Genomic DNA, 20215 nt, shown 5'->3' on the forward strand with positions numbered 1-20215 from the left:
TCGCGTCAACTACAAAAACGGAACATATGCCGCAATTAGAAGAGAAGAAAATAAATGTTCCCTAATATTGATCACGTGATCCCTAATATTGATATTGATCCTAATATTGATGTTCCCTAATATTGATCACATAAAATCATGCGTTCGTCCTTGGAGCATTTTAACGATAATATTAAAGGACCGTGCCGACTCAAGCGTAGAATGTAATACGGCGATGAGTCCAATATCGATTCGGTTGATCATTCTCATTTGGAAAACATTCGTGCTTTCATTGCAACAAGATTGGCAAATGATAGACTATGGATGCAACAAGGTCTCAAACCAAAATACGCTGCACAGATGGGATTGAACATTCGTCTCGTCAACCACAAAAAACGGAACACATGCCGCTACTAGAAGAGAAGAAAATAAATGTTCCCTAATATTGATCACGTGGTCATCACTTTTTCCGATGCATCACAAACAACAAGGAACAAACTTACGTTGTTTTCTTTGAAGGATCTTTATTATATTAGTTTTAACCTTTTCTTCGCGATATCCTAGCTGCTTCCTCATACACGAAATAAATTTCTCCTGCTTTCCATTTTGCGACCAACACACATTAGTTCAATTGTTCAGAACCGTTGCTTGTGAGGTTCGCCCGTATGCTGAATTAAATAGTACATGCTTTTTGCAGAAGCATTCTGAAAAAAAAACAATCCACACACAGCACCTGGCGGTTCTCGCCTCACGGCGCTTTGCTACCAAGATGTTGTGAAACGAAAGCACATTTCTCAAACAACGACAAAACTATGTTGCGCTTGTGACATGCGTGTGTGTGGAATCTTGCATGAGCTTCTGTATTTTCAATTTCCAATATACCTCCTAGTCCGTCCATCGATACAGTAACATTAAAATTAAAGGGAACTCAAACATTCCTGCTGTCTTGTACGCCTATATGCAAAACGGTACCAAATTGACCGTTTCCTGCTTCTACCAAACCGATGAATGATGAACGCTCAATATTTCATTTCTGTACTATCCCCCTAGCTAATGCCGTTGCAATCCAAGGAAAATGATGCATATGCTGATGATTGGCTTTACAATATCCTGCTGTCTGCATTCCACAACATGATTTATTAATCTGCTATTTTCTTCACTTTCTCCTGCGCCTGTTGTTATTCAATTGTTATCTGATTGGGAGGTTCATTCTATTTTGGGATTAAGTGTACGCATCCTTCCATCCTGTCTGTACGTTGCCTTTTCTAGCTGGATTTGAACCATAGACCTAACTGAATTTCTTATAATGCAAATTACAAAAACACGATGGGCCGTGTGTGTAACACACCCGCTTTGCGAATTCAAAAGGTTTACAAATCTTCGTCTTCGTCCGGCAGGGCCGTTGCCTGCGCTTCTTCCAAATCCTTTTCGATCTGCACCTGCCAATCCTTGTCCATTTTCACTTCCGGTGGAAGCAGGGCAGGCATTGCTACGAACTCCAGGTTAGGATCACCGACAAGTTTGCGAGCCAGCCACAGGAAAGGTTTTTCGAAGTTGTAGTTGGACTTTGCGGAAATATCGTAGTACTATGGAAAACGGAAAGGAAAAGAGTTTCAAATGAATCATTTATTGACATAATGCATATAATGCAATAGCGGAACAGTGATTTAAATTACGCTACTTACCTGTAGATTCTTCTTCCGGTGAAACACGATCGACTTGGCCTTCACTTTACGATCCTTGATGTCTACTTTGTTTCCGCATAGTACGATCGGGATATTTTCGCATACGCGCACCAGATCGCGATGCCAGTTGGGGACGTTTTTGTAGGTTACTCGAGATGTGACGTCGAACATAATAATGGCACACTGTCCTTGGATGTAGTAGCCGTCGCGAAGTCCACCGAATTTTTCCTGGCCAGCTGTGTCCCACACATTGAACCGGATAGCACCGCGGTTCGTGTGGAATACCAATGGATGCACCTCCACGCCAAGAGTGGCGACGTACTTTTTTTCAAACTCACCCGTCATATGACGTTTGACGAATGTCGTTTTGCCGGTACCACCGTCGCCAACCAGCACGCATTTGAAAGTGGGCATATCTCCTTCCGCCATTATTGTTGATAATTGTTTTCACTCGTAGCAAGATAGTGAATTTATTGCAGCGCTTCCTAAACAATGAGCCCGTTGACCGATCGTTCGCTTTGGTATGCCACTGGGATCCTGTGTTCTTCAAAACGTTGGCTTTGTTCTACATCAACGAGGAAAGAAAACGAATATTAAAGATGAATAATAGAAGTTAGTAGGCATAACTTTTGACTATTTGCAGTTCATCATGTTTTTACAATAATTTACAAAGGTTGGAACATAATTTACAGTTTGTTCTTCCAGTAATTATAGGGATTCAGGGTAGCAAATCAATACAAATAATTTCGTATTTATAAACACAAGCACGCAATGCGAAAAATACTGCCATAGCAGGGACAGCAACTCGAGAAGCTTCTTCGAATTGACAGGCAAAGGGGCGAAAGGAAACAATACTTTTTTTCCTTTCCTAACTTCATCTGGCGCGGCAACAAAGTGTATGAGATCATGGCGGAAAAATTTGTAAGCCAGCATTTCATTTAAAATTGGTCACCAAAAACGGATTCATAGCTGGATCAATGTTTGTGCATCTGTTAGACTGCAAACATAGAAAGATTCTGTGTAAAATCTATTCACAGCCGGCAATGAAAATGCACCAATCTACCTACAATGCAGCTGATGATGCGCTTATTAAAAAATTATATATTACCAACTTGTTTAATGCTGTGCAGGGAAATTTTGTAATAATTTGTGCGCTCTTTCGAGTGTGGCCACCCTGTGAAAATGTAATACAAATCTCACGCAACCAGCGGTATAATGGTGAGCTGTAATTAAAATCCACCTCACTGTAAGAGCGCTTTTATGAACTTTGCTAGCGTTACCAAAACTAGACGACGCAAACTGTACCAAAAGGATGAGAATTCCAACTGTGAGACGTAAGCATTGAACGAATGACTGCAATAACCAAAGCAAGCGATGGTTGTCAAATTTACGGCACGCTTCTGTTTCTGCGCCAACATTCCCGGTGCTGGCGCCTTGGGATGCGTTTTGGCAGATGTTCTTGTAACGAAACTATTGTCCTTCAAAGCGACACAGGATCACACATGTATTCGAATACGCGACCACATATCCCATGCCCACACGGCTACATATTTTATCCTTTCCATCATCTGCTATGTCCGTCACGTATCTGCATTGCCACCACTTCCCGACGCTAAAGCCGGCGTAGAGCTGGGCAGTATTTTACGCAAGAAAAAATGCTCAATCTCGATGCACTTTGAACATCCGCTATGCACTGCATACTTGTGTTTTGATTAACAACCGCTACTAAATGATCCTAGCACACGTAATCTACAGAATTACACATCATTTGAACACTTTTTCGCAGTACTTACAGACAGATTGCTTGGCCACACGATGGAAAAACGCTCTGGATGACGAGAGGAGCCCAGGTTAGCAAACGAAACGATGTCAGGAGGCGCGAAATGTGCGGCTATGTTGACAGCTGTCTCGCTCTCGCCGCTTCGGCAAATGACACCGAGAGAGAGGTATACAAGGCGGAAATACAGCAAGAAAATTTCTGCTTTCAAGACAACCACCCTGACAGCTACCGGCTTGTTCAGTACAAAATAACGGTTTTCGCATTTTTTTAGGATTTTGCAAATTTTCAGTAATAACTTTGCTTTCTAGCTAAACTACATCAAATGTGGGACTATTTTGTACATAAAACTATGTTATGCACTTGAAACCCCTATTAAAATATGTTTGCAAACATGTAACTTTAAATCGTTCAAACATTCTGTAAATCTCTAATGTTTTCTGTTACTGGCCCGTAAACAATTTTTTACCGATATGAGAATTCGTCTTCTTAAACTAAAACCCCTTTTTTGTATTCGCGCTTGTTTATAATGAGCCTTTCTTATCATTGTGCGCCCCACAACTGCATGTAATGCATGTAAATAAAATGCTAGAGATAACCGCTTCTACTGATCTCGCCAATAAAAAGTACATATTCTCCTTGTTGGTCGCATCTCTTTGTCGTTCGGCTTTAGCTTAACTTTACTATTCGTTTGTATCCTGAGAGAAGGTTAACCTCATTTCAACCGCACCAACCGCATCTTAGTTCGAAACGTAATCATGAAAACGTTTAACTTTAAAGGACTAATGGCACCGGTGTTTACCCCGTACAAAAATCGCTGGTAAGTTATTGGATTGGCAACATTTACAGTGTTCTCTTAACGATGCGGCTCTCCTGGTTCTAGTGAAACCCCGAATATCGACGCTATTGAACCGTACGTGGAAATGCTGAAGTCATACGATGTGAAAGGTGTGCTCGTAAATGGAACTTCCGGTGAAGGTATGCTTCTGAACACCGAAGAACGTATGCTGTTGGCAGAGGCTTGGCAAAGGGCGTGTAAAAAACATGAGATTACTGTCATGGTTCAGATTGGAGGAGCACCACATCCGGATGTTGTGCAACTAGCTCAACATGCCTCACAGCTGGATGTGGATGCGGTGCTGTGCCTTCCGGAGCTTTATTTTAAACCTAAAACACCTGAGAAGCTTGTGGCTTATCTGGAAGGTATAGCAAAGCATTGCCCTACAATACCATTCTTCTATTATCACATCCCAATGTTTACCGACGTAAATGGTAAGAGCGTCATGATCTAGACAACTAGGCAACACTGCAATTAGTTTTCTAACTTGCTTCATTTTACCAGTTCACATGCCTACATTTCTGGATATTGCGGAGAAGAAGATAAGCAATTTCAGAGGCATAAAATATACCAGTGGAAATCTCGATGAGGGAAGCGCATGTTTGAAGGAAGGACGTACTATATTTCTTGGCGCAGATACCATATTGTGCGGTGCTGTAGCTGCCGGCTTCGATAGTTTCATTATGACGACGATCAACATATGTCCCGAGGTTGCATTCCAAATCATCAACTACATGAATCAAGGAGAGATCAAGGCAGCTAGAGATAAGCAACTCCAGTTGAATACGATCATTGCCGACATATTAAAGGACGGAGGAGGAGAGTGGGTATCGGCAATGAAAAAAGCTTTTAGGGGAAAGTTTCTTTCCATCGAGGTTGGCCAAACTCGACCGCCACTGAACATGTGAACCTGTGTGCTTTATTTGTCCGCTTAAAATACATACAATGCTCCTTAATGACTGTCCATGAATTGAAGATCGGAAACGAGCAGTATAGTTTGGGGCAATGGTCGCGGTTGTGGGGACAACACCGTTAGAACTTGTTTCTCCATGTTGACATTGGTAACGCAGATAAAACCGGCCACGTTCGTCTGTATCACGTTCTCTTCGGTGCTCTCCGCAAAACTAACTGCCAGTATGTGGTGCAACAATTGAGGCCCAGGCATGACGGCGACTAGCTTAGTATAGTTGTCTTCCGCTTTCATTCCCAGCGGTAAGCACGAATCTGGCAACGGTGGTGATCCGACTTTAAATATTTTTATATCCGAAAACTTTACATCAAAGCTGTGTGGGAAGAATGGCATTTTCGAGCCGTAAAAGTACTCCCTAATACGCTGATCTCTAGCCTCGGTGCGTTGCGATTTGGTACGTTCGACAACTCCGCCACTTTTCGGCAGAAATATCACCTGTACGGTTTCCTTTGTATCCCGCAGTAATTCGTTGTACAGACGTTCCTGATCCAGCACAAATATGGCGCTCACTTCGAACGCTTTAACGGTGTGCAGTATATGAGAGTAGCCGGACTTTTTAACCCATCCGCAGGTGTTGATTATCATACCGGACGATTTCGCCCTTTTGTTTGCCTGCAAGCGTTCCAACGTTGTTTCAGCCAATTTCGAAATGAGCACATCATAGAACGTACTGTTTGAGGACGGAGAGCTGTGCCCGTAATGGTACACAAGTGGGGCCTGTTGAGAGAAACCTTCCGCTACCGGTGCCGGACGCTCGACGAGTAAAGCGCCTATAGTACCGGGTATAGCAATCCCTCCCTGGCCCACATCTAAGTCTACGAATATTGGACGCCTCCCGAGGCGCACCGCATAGTTTAGGAATATGCGGCATAGTGTGGTCTTTCCTACGTCGGTCGGGCCCACTACCATTGCGATTGGACCCTGTGCATCCTCTTGTTCGGCTTTGTTCCGCAGATGTTCTAGGGCCGAGTTCGCATTCAAGTACATGACCATGGGTGTTTCTTTGGCAACGTACGCCACATCTGGCTTACCCCGTAGCTCGATCGTACAACCATGGTAGGTGAAAATGGCTACCTTTGCGCCAGTAAAGAATTCGTACGGTTTTTTCACGACCAATTCCGTGCCGAAAAGTTCCGCTTGTCCATTGAGCAGCTACATGATCAAAAACAATGCGTCATTAAAATGATCGGGCTTTCGTTTTGTTATATCGTGCGTCTACTTACCACAACGGCGACTTTTTCGTTTTTGTTCTCTATTTCAAACCGTAGCTCGGAATCGGCCTCAAGCTTATAATCCGTCTTTGGGATAGCTTTATCGTCGGACATCGTGCGAGAAGTTTTGCTTTATTTTACGCTCCAGTTTGCATACTTATCGCATCAAGCTGAAAATTTATGATTTCCTACAGGATGTTTGTTTACCAACTTTTTGCTCTTGACAGATATGCGAGGCCAATTGTCAAATCACCGCTGTTTTCTTTTATCAAATTTGTAGAACAAAAACATTGGCAGTAAATTTGTGCGTTTGGACATAGGCGATTACCAAAACTAAGGTGCTAGTGTGCCAAAGAATGATAGCGGGTACTGTCCGTCCCTTTGTGACCCGGACACTACAGTCCGTTTGCCGTATGGTGAGAGACTACAGCCAGGATAGTGGTGGTACGCATAGCTCACCTAAACCTGGTGTGAAAAATCCGGACACCATATTCGACAAGATTATTAAAAAAGAAATACCGGCCGATGTGATCTACGAGGACGAGAAATGTATTGCCTTCAACGACGTTTCACCCCAAGCACCGGTTCATTTTCTCGTGATTCCGAAGCAAAAAATTGATAAACTAGAAAACAGTACAATCGGCCAGGTTGAGGTACGTAAAGGCGATGGCTAAATATCGTCTCGAATGTTTAATTTATTGTGTCGAGTGTTTAATTTGTTTATTCTCTTCTAGTTACTCGGTCATCTGATGCATGTAGCCGGCCAGTTGGGGAAATCGAAGGCTCCCGAAGGATTCCGATTAGTTGTTAATAATGGTGATAACGGATGTCAGACGGTGTACCATATACACTTGCATGTGATCGGTGGTCGTCAGCTCGGCTGGCCTCCGGGATGATTGATTAATCAGTACCTTTGTAGTTCATGAATAAAGAGGAATATTCCCAAAAGTTTGGCTCGTTTTTGGGAGTTAAAAAATTAAATGTTTGTGATTTGATGACATTTGAAATGAGCTGACATATTTAGACAGCAAACGCAAGCTGTCAACAGAATTAAAAACTAAACAAAGCACAAACAAATAGCAAGCAAACGGAGTTGATATCGAAAGCAACACAGGAATACGCATTGTACGCATAAGTTTTAACACAATTTGGTGCTTTTAGCCAACAATGAGTGACCGAACAAGTGATGCAGTGGGTGTTTCCAATGATTCAGAAACACCAGACACTTCTGCAATCGACAAAGAAGCAACAAACGATCCGACCAGCAGTTGTCGTACACAGAGTAGCGAAATGGAAGAAAAACCACACATAGGTGTTCCGAAAACATCCTTTTCCATCAATCCCACCTATGTTCCAGAAGGGCCGGAAAGCGATTCGTGTTGCTCCACACGAAATAAGCTCAAGCTTCGCAAGGATCTTCGTGCGGAGACACGTCCAGCGCCGTACCTCAAAGTACGACCGTCAGCATTGCTTACATCTCGATTGCTAGAAGCTGTCTCACTCAACAACGCTGAAAAGGTGAAGGAAATGATACAACAAGGAATGTCGGCCAACACGTTTGAATGTTTTTTCAATCGGTCAGCGTTGCATATTGCCTGTAGCAGAGGTTACCGGGACGTGGTCCAGGTTTTGCTGGAGAACAACGCCAATCCGAACATTCGCGACAAAAATCTAAACACTCCGCTTCATTTAGCCGCCAGTACGGAAAACGTAGAGGTGGTCCAGCTGTTGCTCGACTATGGCACCAACGTATTGCTGCGCGATTCGAATGATTTACTTGCACTGGACTTTTCCATCGGTAAATTGCGACTGTCGGAGCGTATTATATCTAAAATGCAAACGCTAACGGAGAGCGACATACATAAACATCGGGAAAAAACTGTTGAAATTTGCGAACGAATCTTTGCCGTTTTTAAGCGGCAGATTCGGACACAGCGGCACGAATTCGATCAGGCAAAGCTGGAACAAATGCTGAACGATTTTTCCGAACAACTCAACAAAGTGCGTCAGCGCAAGATCGATTTGGATACGCTCGTTGACCAAATCGGTAACCTTAAGGTACAACACGAAATCGATAGCGATGTCAGTACGTTGCTCTCAACGCTGCAAAAGTTTACCCTGTAAGCTAAGGTACAATAATGATTTGCCGGTTTAAAACCCGCAGACAACATTCCACATGGGGCGGAACGTGATTACTTTTGTCTTTCGTTATTTTTCTGTTACAAGCGTTGTATATATTATAGGTATTCTTTTTCGGTTCATCCACGATGTACATAAACCGTTCATTACAATAAATATTGAGCCATGAATTTCTAAACGACATATCATACTTTTACTTTCGTGGCTTCTGCGAACGATCTATCTTCTCTCCACGCTTTCGTTTGTTGAGCGGATTGCGAGGATCGTAAACGTCGTACCAGTCGTCATCTTTTGTAGCAGCATCCTTTGCCAATATTGGATCTTTCTTTTCAAACTCCAATCGATGTGCAAGCCAATTGTCTCCGCGAATGTCTTCCTCTTCGTCGCGTTCCGTCGTCGTGTTGCCGGCCGGTGTATCCGTATCTCGTTCGTGAGCGGAATGGAGCTTTGTTTTAAATTTTTGCAACAGCTCCATGGTAAAATTTTCTCTTGAACTACCTTTCTTGGGAAGTTGTTTCGTTTTCTGCGAGTATTCTTCTTGCACTCTCAACACCTCGTTCATGACTTCGCTTCGGGACGCCTTTTTGGATGTTTTAGTTTGCTCGCTTTCCTTATCCTTGTCCTTGGCTCGTTTGTCCGAGTGAAAGTCTCGCTTGAGTTTGTTTATTTCTTGCCGAATTTTTTCCGCCTCCTCTTGTTTTGCTTTCTTCCTGTCGCTGCCCAGTCCACAATCGGAATCCGAATCGGATTCATCTGCTTGGTCCGATGCTAGCTGTTCACTCCGCTTGGGTTCGTCTGGTTTCCGCTTCAGCTTTTCGCGGATGCTGTTTACATCATTCTTTTGAGATCGTTTCGATGACGAACGATCCTCACCGGACTCTTGACCATTATCAGCCGGAGAATGTTCTTGACTGCTGTCTACGGAATCTCGTCGCTTTTTTGCTTCACTTGTCGAAGCGAGACTAGTTTGCTTGCTCAGGTTGGGATCATCCAGTACATCGTGTGAGGACTTTCCACGTCCCGGTGCAATCTTCTGCACGTACACTTTGGTTTCCAGCTCTTCCTCTTCCGCCTCATCGCCGAACGATAGCAGTCCAAAGTTTTTTACGCCTTTCTCTTTTTTCTTCTTTTTCGCATTCTCGCTGTCATGTTTCGATTTATCCCCGTCGGCCAGTCGCCGTGGGACAATATCCTCGAAGGGGTTACTCAGCACATCGGTACGAATGATACGATGCTCAAAGTGAGGGCGTTCATTTTCAAAAACTTCACCTTCCTCCAGCTTTAGCATGTTGTATATCGTGTCGCCTGCGACCTTCCCGAAGATCGTGTTCTGATTCTGCAGTTCCGGTGTGGGTCCCAAGGTAAAGAAGAACTGGGAAGCGTTATCGTTTTTACCGGAGTTTGCCATACCAACAAGTCCCCGGCGAACGTAACGTAGCCGTGAATGGAACTCATCTTTAAACGGATGTCCATACACAGATTCACCTCCGGACCCATCTCCGTTAGGATCACCTCCCTGTACGATAAAACCTTTGACGACACGATGAAATATCGTCCCATTGTAGTACCCTTCCAGACATAGTTGAATAAAGTTTCGGCAAGCCAATGGACATTCCTTTGACCAAAGCTCTATATCGATATCGCCTACCGTAGTTTTCAGGAGTACCTACAGCAAAAGTACAACAATACGGTTATAAAACAAGCGGATTAAACTATTGTGGTCCGGATGGTTCTACCTTGCCTGCCGTGGGTGGTTCTTGGATATAAATGTTGCTCATTTTAAAGACAAATGTATAATGGTTTTGCAACCAAAACCACGAACCACAAAACACCGAACGAAAGTGTTTACCTACAAAGGGCTGTTGAACATTCTTCAAACGCACTGACGTTTGCTTGACGTTTATCCACCATACGTTGTTCGGCAGCCATCGAAGGCACTTTAACCGGAAATTTGCAAGAGCTATCGTGTGTAATGTCTGAGGCAAAGAAAATTAAACTGAATTCCTCTGGAACGGAACATCACAACAGGAATAGGAAAATGGGCAAACGGAACTATTACGCAAAGGCAAACGAGCATGGTAAAGGTGACACAATGAGAGATCGCTGCATGAAACCGGGCCATCGTGGGTTTCTAGTAACGTGCAACGGGCATGTTCGCGATTGCGTTCGTGATAGTTATCGCATCTTGAACGCTTATGCAGATGAACTGTATGGTGCAATGGACAAAAGCACTTTGCGCGATGAAGAGCAACAAACCGAAGTAGCTAGTGATGAAGAGGACATTTCGATTAAGCTTCAGAAGGAGGCAGAGGCCGCCGGAAAACAGCAGCACAACAAATCCTTCCGCTTCCAGAGCGTGGAGAGTGGAGCCTTGAATTGTCTCTTCATTCAAACGTCTTTGCCGGATCCGAATGAGTTAACGTACAAACTTATGAAAGAGTTGAGCGATACTAAACAACACAAATCTCGCTTTATACTGCGAATGTTACCGATCCTCACTGTATGTCGTGCGAACCTAAAGGATATTATCGATGCTGTTGGGAAGCTAAGCGACCAGTACTTCCTGAAGGAGCCGAAAACGTTTGCGATTTTATTTAACCGTCGGTTAAACAATGATTTGTCTCGGGACGATGTAATCCGCGAACTGGCGGAACTAATCGCTGCCAAAAACTCAGGTAATAAGGCGAACCTGAAAAACCCGGATCTAGCGGTAATCGTCGAAGTGATCAAGGGACTGTGTTGTATCGGCATCCTTCCCGAATACTACCAGCTGCGGAAATATAACTTGGTGGAACTAGTTGCTCCACAGAATCAAAACAGCGCACCAGCTTCACAAGAACCTGCAGTTGCTAAGACGGATGAGTTGGCTCCAGAACGTGACCAGAAAAATGCGCCAGTTGATGAGCAGGGTGAATCTTTGGAAAAAAAGTACAACTTTGCCGGCAAGTGTTGAGTAAGATACTTTATATTAATAAAGAAACAATGTTAATGTAAAAAAATGCAGTTTGTTAGACAGTACAACTAAAATGAAAACTTGGTACATAAATAGACCGATTCCTCTATCTCAGTGTCTTGACCGCTTATTTTGTCCTTCCGCGTGTCCTTCTATAGCTGTGCTACACTTCGAATTGGTGTTCTGTATTTCGCTCAAAGGCGGAGCACTTGGAGTGACGAAATTGTTCGACCGTTTCCGATTTGGCGGAGTCTTCGTAGGGGAGAATTGTTTCAGAAACTCCACATCGTTGAAGACCACCTGCGCACCACCGCCACTAGTCGGGATTACATCGCCCTTGTACAGTTTCGTTTCTAGCTCACCCTCAGTGTCGGCGTCTTGCGAAATCAAACAGTATTTGGTGGTCTTTTGCGCCAGCACGTCCTTATCGGTCAATTTGGTAACGGACTTTGAGTTGCTATAGTACGGCTGCAGGATCGTTCCCAATGGGACGGGATTGGCCGCACGATGTTCCAGCCAGCGTTCACCAGTTGAGCGTGACCGACGATGTCTATTGTTTGCGGCTGCAGTACCGGGCTGTAATATGATTTTTGAAAAATGAAATTAAAAATGTTTCAAGAATCTTTTAGCAGACACCATTGAGTACTTACTCTGGAAACTCGTGGTGTCACATAGGCAGAAACGAGCGACTTTACATTCGGTGTTAGTTCCAGCTTCTGGAAATCTTTATCAACACTACTCGAACGAGCACGCACTTTCGGTGTCCCTTGTATGATCTCCGAAACCATTCGCAGCCGCTCTTCCTTGTCACGCATTTCGTCCTGCAGCTTATTTTTTTGTTCCATCAGCTTTAACTCCAGCTCACGGTTCATTTTTTCCGATTCGACTGCAATCTTGGACGTGAACTTCTTTCGCTGACGTTCCTTTTCTAGTTCCTTCTGGCTGACAAGCTGAGTTTTCTGGTTAAGCTGTGTTTGTAGCTCCCGCACTCTTTCTTCCAATACACGATTGCGGCGGTTCAAATCATCGATTGAACTCTCGTAAACTACGATTTTGTTCTCCAGTGCGGTAATCTTCTGTTTGCCCTGGGCAAGAACACCCTTGAACGAAGCGTTTTCCGTTCGTAGAGACACATTTTCGCTCTCCAATTTATGCAAATTCATGCGAAAACGGTTTTGCCGAGCATTGAAATCCTCGCCCAGTAGTTTACGCTTTTGAATCCGTAATTCCAACACCTCGGACAGCTTTCGAACGAGCTCGTTGCTCTCCGGTGTACCCAGTTTCATCTCCGACACAAACGGTTCCAAACTATACACCAATCCGAGATCGAAATCCATACGGTCGGCGTGGGAATCTGCTGCGTACGGTGTATAGTGCTGATGCCTTTCGGCCATATCAGCAAGCGCTAACTTAACCAGCTGATTAGCCTTACGACGGCCCGGCGTAAGACCCATGTCTATTTTAATCGGCGTGGGTCGTGCTATTTGTACGTCCTGGGTCATTTCAGCAAACTTCATCACTTGCGCCGTTTCGTCGTAGTCCTCTGCACGCGGATTCACGCATACAATCATGCGCACCTGGCCCTCTCCATCAAAATAGTTCTTGAAAAGATGAGTAATTTTTGAATCTCGATAAGGTACCTTCTTGCCACCGCAAGTTTGCTGATTTTCGCGCAAAATTTCCAAACAAGTGCGCAGCGTCATCAAACTATTGTTGATGTTTCCCGCTTCACGCAACCGTTGCCCCGTATTGCCCGTCCGATTAGTACGTTCGCTTCCGGCCAAATCTACCAAGGAAAGTTGGCTAACGGTAATGGCGTTACGGTCCTGCACAACATGCTCTCCTTGCACATCGATGGGGGCTTGAACTAATCGAATCGTGAAAACGGAATGAGAACGGCTAGATTCCGCATTTAGGATGGTGTGTCCCATGCGCTTTCGCTTCTGCCCAATCTGGAACAGTTCCAGCGCTTCTTCAACTGATTTCACCTCGATCTCCGTCACACCGTGTACAAACATATTATGCTGTGCGTCTTCTCTGACCATTTTGCTTTGCAGCGTTCTGGAAAGAAGCGAAATTCATATTAATCACCGTTTCTATTAAGCAAAACGAATTTACCTACTTTTGAATAGTGGTTTCCTCTAGCAAATCATACACGCTGTTGTTGTACACCTCTACATAATTGATGAATATGGCGTAGATGTTATCCTCCTCGATACCGCTTATTTCAGATGGTTCCACCGAAGCCTGCGATGCCACCTCATGGTCTAAATCCTTCTTTCTTGATGATTTCAGCAGTTTTGCGTTCATTTCCGCTTGCCGTTCAAGTAATACCTCTGCCTCCGTAAGAATATCGAAACCATTCAGTCGATCTGATTTAAACGTGTACTTCTTTGCTTGATAATCGGCAATTGTGCGAAACAACGCATCCAAGCAACGCGGCATGATTCCACGATGCTGTAGATCTCCAGTCATGGTGTACGTTTTGCCGCTTCCGGTAACGCCGTAGGTGAACAGCAGCCCATTTCGGCCACGAATTAACGATTCTACCAGCGGTTGAGCGACGGTCGTGTAAATCTCATGCTGACGAACAGTGTCGTCGAAAACGCGCTTAAAGATGTACTGCGTTTCCTTGAGATTAGCAACCTTGTAGTTAATTGCTATCTCCGGAGGAGTCAAAACGACTGTATGAGCATCGGTGACGCGTAAACAGGTAAGATCGGACTCGCAGGGCGGTGGCCGAATCCGACAGTACACTTGAACAGGATCTTTTACCAAGCTGTTGCCAGAATTTCCACGGCTTTTGATGGCCGACCTTGGTGCTATCTTCAGCGGAGTTTTCTGACGCCTATAAATTAAGAAACCGGAAAAGCCATATTTGTATAATCAATGTAACCTATGAAACAAAACGCGCGATTTGGAAACTTACATCGTCTTCATGTTTCACACACTGATAACCTCGCAGTATAAAATAAAATGCTCTCATGAAATAGCGCGTTATCCCCGCGAATAAACAATTGTTACACCGCCAACAAGAATCGAATGTACACAGAATAAGCTGAACAATACGCGGAATGGCTTGTACATACGCAAAACAATAGCTTCGTTGTGAAAAGTCGTTCGAAAGTTCGTTACTTTCAAACAATGTCAAAATGTGACAGCGCACACTGGGCACAAATACATTGCAATTTTATTTTTTGACAGCATGCTTGCAACGGCAGGAATACATTGAAATATTTCATTCCTATTTGTTTGTAAATCGGTACGGAAAAGCAACGGCGAATGAAAAAGGAAAAACAACACATTCCTTTACAACAGGCAATTCAGTTTATTACTAGATCAACTATAGGGCTGGGTTTATGCTGGAGAAAGTGTGTTACTTAAAATTTTTTTTAGATTCTGTTAAGTACATGGTCCAATATGAAATGGTGAATATTAGAAAGCTGAGAGGGAAAATAATCAAAGAAAGCTGATCCAACCGGCCGCGCTGAGAACCCGCGTACAGAAGTGCTACATCCGCGACGTTGCGAAACCTAAAAAGCCGGTTTGTTGTTTAGAAAAGTTAATGTGTTGCATTTTTGTGAAATCATGTGTCCAGTGGAACCAATCTCACCTTTTCCGTGTCATCACTGACGAGACTTTCTGGGCACTTTGTACAGTGTCTTGTATATTACTAAGAGAAGCCGATGCTGTCTTGCTATTGTGATCGTGCGGTTGAACCTTGTTACTGCCAGAAACCTTCAGCGTAGTGTGCTCAAGCCCATTTTCACGCTGAAACGTAGCGGAGTTTATCTGTTTGCAAGCGGATACAAAAGTTTACTAAAAGCGGAAGGAATAAGTTGTAGGACAATGAAAGTGATCGCGCTTACCGACGTATCCATCGTGGTTTGGGCCAGCGTCACTGCTGATTGCAGTGTTATGGAAGGGGGTATCGACGAGGCATGCTGAGCCTTGGCCACTCGCCAGTGCTTGTCGTATCTAATACCGAACAGCACAATGAAGTACTCCATTAGCGCAAAGAACACAAACAAAGTGCAGGATATGAGCCACACCTATACGGGAAATATTTGGTGAGTAGTAGATAAGCACTTAGAACACAGAGTACAACATAAGCTGACTGGTTTCCTCCTTACTTCAAGGCACTTCAGTTCCAACGCATCCGGTGAATTATTCCGCACCGTATCGAACATCGTGATCAATGATAACAGTGTGGTAACTAACAGCACCATCCGTCCTGGTACGATTTCTGGAACGACAACGAAGGAGCCCCATGATATGGAAACGAATAACGTGGATGGAAGATAGTTCTCCAACAGGTAACTCTTTACTTCCCTCGATAGGGTTATTTCTAATCTAGCTGAACTATGATTATCTAAAACAAAGAAGAATACATTAGATCTCATTGCGAAAATGAGAGAGAGAGGGAAAGGTTTTTTTTTGAAGTACCATCGCTGTAATTAACTATCTGTGACTCCTGCTCGGTGTAAAATGAAACCACATATTTTGGAAGCCGAAAAAATCCATCACCAAAGTCATTTGGGAAAGAAAGCGCATTTTCCGATCGCCAGCGGAACCTTAAATCTTTTACTGGATATTTATCTAGAAATGCAAACAAAACGTATCAGCAAACGGCCAATTAGTCGAAGGCATATCGAGATTTGATACGTACAGCTGCTGAAATCGACAGGACACCTTTGTACGTCCAATGGGTAAAGCACAAAGTCCATGTCACATTTAATGATGATGGTGGCTCTGGAAGACGATAGACAATAATTATTTGAGAGAAGTTTCATTGCATACTGTCAGTTATCAGTTTACCCTATGCTTAAGCTTATGGTGCTGTTTTCATACAATCGCAAACTGGATATTTCTTCAAATAAAGTTAGCATCTTCATTTCCCGTAGCTGTCGTATGTAAAGATCAGGAACCCATATCATGTCCCGGTCGGCCTTGGTCAGATCTACGTATTCGCCCACCATGTTCGCCACGACTGGCTGGATTCTGAGATCTTCCCATGTGATTTGAAGGAAGACATCGAAGGATATTTCCTGCAAATATTAGGATAATTACAGCACCGCAGGGTTGTGTGATGGCTTTCACCCAGACAAGTGTAGAATATATATTGGGAACACTTGATTACTCACTTCCTTGTTTTCATCCACGCCTGATATTCGATTAATGTACAGCGATACGGATACATCGGTGAGGGTGCCTATCGTTGAAATTGTTGGACATTGGAATAAGTGAAGGGGGGGTGTACAGCTTAACAATACGCCTGAGACTTTATTGGACTCTTACCTGGCTTCACGTTTTTATCGTACTCGATGCCTTGTTGATATTGATAATTGGTAGTGGCCGTCCTCGCGGGGAGACATAATTCGAAAACCCAAATCAAACTGCAACGAGAACGAGGTGCAGCGTGTGTCATTAGACTAATTAAACACGTCATTTCGTTGCTTGATGACTCGTTCAAACTACCAACTCACTACTAGCGATAAAACATGTACTCTTTGTCCAAGCCTTGAGTGTCATGTTTTCATCAATGCTTTGTTGAGCAATTCGCACAACTTCGCAAGATGTATGAGTATGGTGGTTTTGTGTTGTAAGCAAAGGCTGAATTTCAGGCACATTACCTCACTATGTAAATGCAACGCATAGTCGTTGTATGCTGTAGGTCACATTCATGCTTCACATCTCACTCTCGAACGTTTGAAGTAGGATGTCCGATAATATAACGCGAGACCTGTACGAGTTTTTGGTCTCAAGATCCTCAAGACAAAGCACGCTCAGTTCACTACACGATCCATTTGCAGCGACGCCATCATCAGGAATCGATAAAACTTTTCTTTTCCTATTGTTCACCCAAAGCTCGCACCGTAGCACGTGTCCTGAATGGCATGCTTTAAAAGTCCAGTTCGATTCACCGTTTGAATTGTGTGTAGGTATGTGTTTTTTTTCTGTTGCTTTCAAAGGATACGCACAAGTCCAAAGCTTTGCCACTTCCACTCACTCAGCACCGTTGGGTTTTAATGTAATACTGATTCTGTACGACGAAAGCACACTATATGTACATTAAACAGGGAGACTATACTACGCGCTAGAGCAGTTTCCTTGTTTGGTAGGTGTTGCGCGTTGCACAATCGATGAATTCAGATTCACAACTAAAAAACCACACCAGAAAGCTTATACCACCTTCGAATGCGACAGGGTGCGTGTTACGAAAGTAGTGTGTTCAGCTCATTCATTCAAGCCGTTATGAATATTCGTGCGCCCGTGGTGGGTGCTTTTTTATTCGCTTTAATTTAATCAATAATAGCGAGCTCATAAACTTGAAAGCAGTCTTAGTGCAAGCGCTGAGCTACTACCAGCTCTCCTCCCAGGCGTGCCAGGGAACAGGGTTTATGTTCACGCCCCGCTTACGGTGCGGGTTTCCTTAGGCGCGGAGCCTTGTAAGACAACAAACAGGGTAGAGGGCAGAAATGAAACGATGACACGCAACGGAATCATTACTTTTTTCGGTGTATGTAGCACATGGTCACACGAACACCGGGCCACACTGTGTTCGACTGTGTAAGACGCCTTGTTGCGGTTGGTGAGCTTTGTGCAGTTTACTTGTAGCTTCACACTATTTACTACAAGCCGTTCCTCTTGCGAAGGTATTGGAAAACAAAACACCACGATGACGTACGGGGTTGGCTCTCTGTAGCTTTTACGGCTACCCCATAATACATGCAGGTGGTCGTCTCCCCTTTCTTCACCATCTCACGCCGTCACCACGTGGGATGGGCAACTAGTTAAACATCCGTATGGCAAGCAAGTGTTTGCCTTCTTTGCGGAAACGGAAACGGTATAAATGACGGCTACTTACCCTGACAAGGTGTTTGGATGTACGCCAAGCCCCGGTACCATCCATAACCGGAGGCTGACGTGACAAATGATGAATGATAAAATACCGAAACAACATAGTTTAGAGGTTGTGTGTGATATGCCGCGGTGCGGAAGCAACGTGCTAATAATGAGGCCATCAATCAAAAAGAAGTAAAGTAGTATAAATCAGTTCATTAGCAGTAACTTTATTTGTTTTGTTTGTTGTGTTTTTTTTTGTTTCTCTTCTGTGGTTGTTTTTTTTTTCTTCTTTGTGTTCGATTTAAATAAAGGCAATGAGCTTTTCCAATATGCGCTGTTGATTTTGTTGCTGACTTTGTATTAATTGTTTGATATTTGTAAGTCTCTATGTGTTTGGGTGTGCGTGTGTTTTTTTTCTTTGTTTGTTTTGCACTAAATCTATCCTTTCACCTTTTATTTTTTCTACATGTTTCCCTCACCCGACATTTTCCACATTGCATCTACTTACTTACGTGTTCGTTTGCTTTCGTACTCATTCGTTCGCTAACTTTCTCTTCTACCCAAAAACCCATGCATTCGATCGTATTAAGTTTGAAATGTAATTTATATGAAAAAAGATTGCTATTTAATTTTCATTATTGCTGTTTTGTTAAGACTCAACGTAGTCACTCAACACATAGCTTTTTTGGGGGGTTCTTTCTGTGTCTTTTGCTGCATCTCGATTAATATAGAGTGAAAATGAAAAACTAAACATTGCATTGTATGTTTCACGCTTTTTCAACGCTTCGTGAAGGATCCTATATCAATATATACGCAAAATGGAACTTTCTATAAGTGATGAAAATTTGCCATAAATCTTCCGTGGGAATGTGTGTGTGTGTGTGTATTAGCGAGTGTGTTTATGTGTGTTTGCATTGGTTGTGTGTCTATCTTGACTTCATTATGCGTAGAGAAATATATACAAACATTAGATTTTTGTTGCACTTGTTTTTTGTTTGTTTAGAAAACAGGAAAAGAAAACCAACATTCACTATAGAGTTATAAGAAATTGGATCGACGATTCTCGTTTTTGTGTTGTTGTAATCGACGATTAATTATGATACCTTTATGCCTTTTTATTCACTGCATCTTATCATGGCTGGATGAAGCTTTAGTTTCCTGTGAATGGAAAGTTAGACAAACGAGAATTATACAACATGCTGCATTTTTTTTTCGTCTAGGTAATACTTTACCTGATCGATTTCGTCTAATGATTCCAGTTTAGCAATTGGGGCAAATATGTTCCAATTTTGTGTTTCGGGCGTATCCTCTAGGGGATGATTGAATGATGAAAACTTTGAACATCTGTAATAAGCAAAAAAGCGTTATTCAACTGCGTTAGTGATGCACGATTCAGTTAATGAAGGGGCCATACTTAAATAAGCTACGATCATCGGAGCATTCGGGCTGGGACACGGAACGAGCCACGTGTATGCGTTGCTGCGATGAAAGTGGCTGCTGGTGGTGTTTCACTTCCCGCGGATCTATCGTAGCTCCACACATATCGAAGGAAAAATCACTTTCGGACGGTTGATACGAAGACATTCCTGTCTTCCCGGTGTGCATCTGATGCATTTGATGATGGTGTTGTGCAAAATCATGTTGCTGCTGTTGAATTTGCATCTGCAGCTGCTGCTGCTGGTGTAAAATTTCCAGGATGGTTCTGATGTCGTGCTTCAGGCTCGATTCCAGATTGCCGATTCTGTTCGTCAGCTCAGACAACTGATGTACCATTATTCTAGAAGATATGGCAGGCAAAAATCATTCCATAATGCATA

The 20215-nt window shown here is 43.4% G+C and overlaps 10 protein-coding genes across 20 annotated transcripts in view; 4 read left to right on the forward strand and 6 right to left on the reverse strand.

Moving 5' to 3' along the window:
- Nucleotides 1-812: 812 nt before the first annotated feature.
- Nucleotides 813-3597, reverse strand: LOC125767294 (GTP-binding nuclear protein Ran). Of its 3 annotated transcripts, none has more exons than XM_049433733.1 (3): nt 3458-3597; nt 1665-2229; nt 813-1565 (listed from the first exon to the last, which is right to left on the reverse strand). In XM_049433733.1, exons 2-3 carry the CDS (start codon nt 2091-2093, stop codon nt 1350-1352), a joined length of 645 nt encoding a protein of 214 aa, XP_049289690.1. In that variant the 5' UTR covers nt 2094-2229; nt 3458-3597; the 3' UTR covers nt 813-1349. The 3 variants fall into 3 exon arrangements, with proteins under 3 accessions (XP_049289690.1, XP_049289691.1, XP_049289692.1); XM_049433734.1 differs by having other exon boundaries at nt 3366-3470; XM_049433735.1 differs by lacking the exon at nt 3458-3597 and adding an exon at nt 2355-2719.
- Nucleotides 3598-3757: 160 nt separating this feature from the next.
- On the forward strand, nt 3758-5254 carry LOC125767290 (N-acetylneuraminate lyase A-like). Its single transcript, XM_049433725.1, has 3 exons — nt 3758-4261; nt 4325-4713; nt 4784-5254. The coding sequence occupies exons 1-3, from the start codon at nt 4200-4202 to the stop codon at nt 5185-5187; spliced, it is 855 nt and encodes a 284-aa protein (XP_049289682.1). The 5' UTR covers nt 3758-4199; the 3' UTR covers nt 5188-5254.
- LOC125767283 (protein CLP1 homolog) lies at nt 5177-6688 on the reverse strand. The gene is made up of 2 exons (XM_049433709.1): nt 6473-6688; nt 5177-6401 (listed from the first exon to the last, which is right to left on the reverse strand). The coding sequence occupies exons 1-2, from the start codon at nt 6572-6574 to the stop codon at nt 5232-5234; spliced, it is 1272 nt and encodes a 423-aa protein (XP_049289666.1). The 5' UTR covers nt 6575-6688; the 3' UTR covers nt 5177-5231.
- A 7-nt stretch (nt 6689-6695) lies between these two features.
- LOC125767297 (uncharacterized HIT-like protein Synpcc7942_1390) lies at nt 6696-7482 on the forward strand. The gene is made up of 2 exons (XM_049433737.1): nt 6696-7113; nt 7195-7482. The coding sequence occupies exons 1-2, from the start codon at nt 6817-6819 to the stop codon at nt 7354-7356; spliced, it is 459 nt and encodes a 152-aa protein (XP_049289694.1). The 5' UTR covers nt 6696-6816; the 3' UTR covers nt 7357-7482.
- Nucleotides 7483-7514: 32 nt separating this feature from the next.
- LOC125767287 (poly [ADP-ribose] polymerase tankyrase-1) lies at nt 7515-8782 on the forward strand. Its single transcript, XM_049433716.1, has one exon. It carries the CDS (start codon nt 7628-7630, stop codon nt 8582-8584), a length of 957 nt encoding a protein of 318 aa, XP_049289673.1. The 5' UTR covers nt 7515-7627; the 3' UTR covers nt 8585-8782.
- Nucleotides 8775-10484, reverse strand: LOC125767276 (spliceosome-associated protein CWC27 homolog). Its single transcript, XM_049433697.1, has 2 exons — nt 10336-10484; nt 8775-10265 (listed from the first exon to the last, which is right to left on the reverse strand). The coding sequence occupies exons 1-2, from the start codon at nt 10375-10377 to the stop codon at nt 8793-8795; spliced, it is 1515 nt and encodes a 504-aa protein (XP_049289654.1). The 5' UTR covers nt 10378-10484; the 3' UTR covers nt 8775-8792.
- An 87-nt stretch (nt 10485-10571) lies between these two features.
- On the forward strand, nt 10572-11567 carry LOC125767286 (THUMP domain-containing protein 1 homolog). Its single transcript, XM_049433715.1, has one exon. It carries the CDS (start codon nt 10572-10574, stop codon nt 11550-11552), a length of 981 nt encoding a protein of 326 aa, XP_049289672.1. The 3' UTR covers nt 11553-11567.
- Nucleotides 11568-11652: 85 nt separating this feature from the next.
- Nucleotides 11653-14589, reverse strand: LOC125767270 (kinesin-like protein KIF23). Its single transcript, XM_049433684.1, has 4 exons — nt 14482-14589; nt 13675-14400; nt 12203-13613; nt 11653-12128 (listed from the first exon to the last, which is right to left on the reverse strand). Exons 1-4 carry the CDS (start codon nt 14490-14492, stop codon nt 11664-11666), a joined length of 2613 nt encoding a protein of 870 aa, XP_049289641.1. The 5' UTR covers nt 14493-14589; the 3' UTR covers nt 11653-11663.
- A 339-nt stretch (nt 14590-14928) lies between these two features.
- Nucleotides 14929-18483, reverse strand: LOC125767277 (glycine receptor subunit alpha-2-like). Of its 2 annotated transcripts, XM_049433700.1 has the most exons (10): nt 17186-18483; nt 16851-16948; nt 16697-16764; nt 16371-16600; nt 16222-16304; nt 15999-16151; nt 15686-15924; nt 15422-15604; nt 15166-15344; nt 14929-15085 (listed from the first exon to the last, which is right to left on the reverse strand). In XM_049433700.1, exons 1-10 carry the CDS (start codon nt 17206-17208, stop codon nt 14929-14931), a joined length of 1413 nt encoding a protein of 470 aa, XP_049289657.1. In that variant the 5' UTR covers nt 17209-18483. The 2 variants fall into 2 exon arrangements, with proteins under 2 accessions (XP_049289657.1, XP_049289655.1); XM_049433698.1 differs by lacking the exon at nt 17186-18483 and having other exon boundaries at nt 16851-17167.
- Nucleotides 18484-18591: 108 nt separating this feature from the next.
- Nucleotides 18592-20215, reverse strand: part of LOC125767262 (potassium voltage-gated channel subfamily H member 6) — a 37892-nt gene continuing 36268 nt past the window's right edge. For all 8 annotated transcript variants that reach the window (XM_049433647.1, XM_049433651.1, XM_049433649.1 and 5 more), the window contains 3 exons: nt 19813-20175; nt 19631-19742; nt 18592-19556 (listed from right to left, as the gene is read on the reverse strand). In XM_049433647.1, the coding sequence (XP_049289604.1) occupies nt 19518-19556; nt 19631-19742; nt 19813-20175 (514 nt within the window). In that variant the 3' untranslated portion in view covers nt 18592-19517. The remainder of the gene's footprint in view (nt 19557-19630; nt 19743-19812; nt 20176-20215) is intronic.

The sequence above is a fragment of the Anopheles funestus genome, chromosome 3RL (assembly GCF_943734845.2).
Source record: "Anopheles funestus chromosome 3RL, idAnoFuneDA-416_04, whole genome shotgun sequence".
NCBI lineage: Eukaryota > Metazoa > Arthropoda > Insecta > Diptera > Culicidae > Anopheles > Anopheles funestus.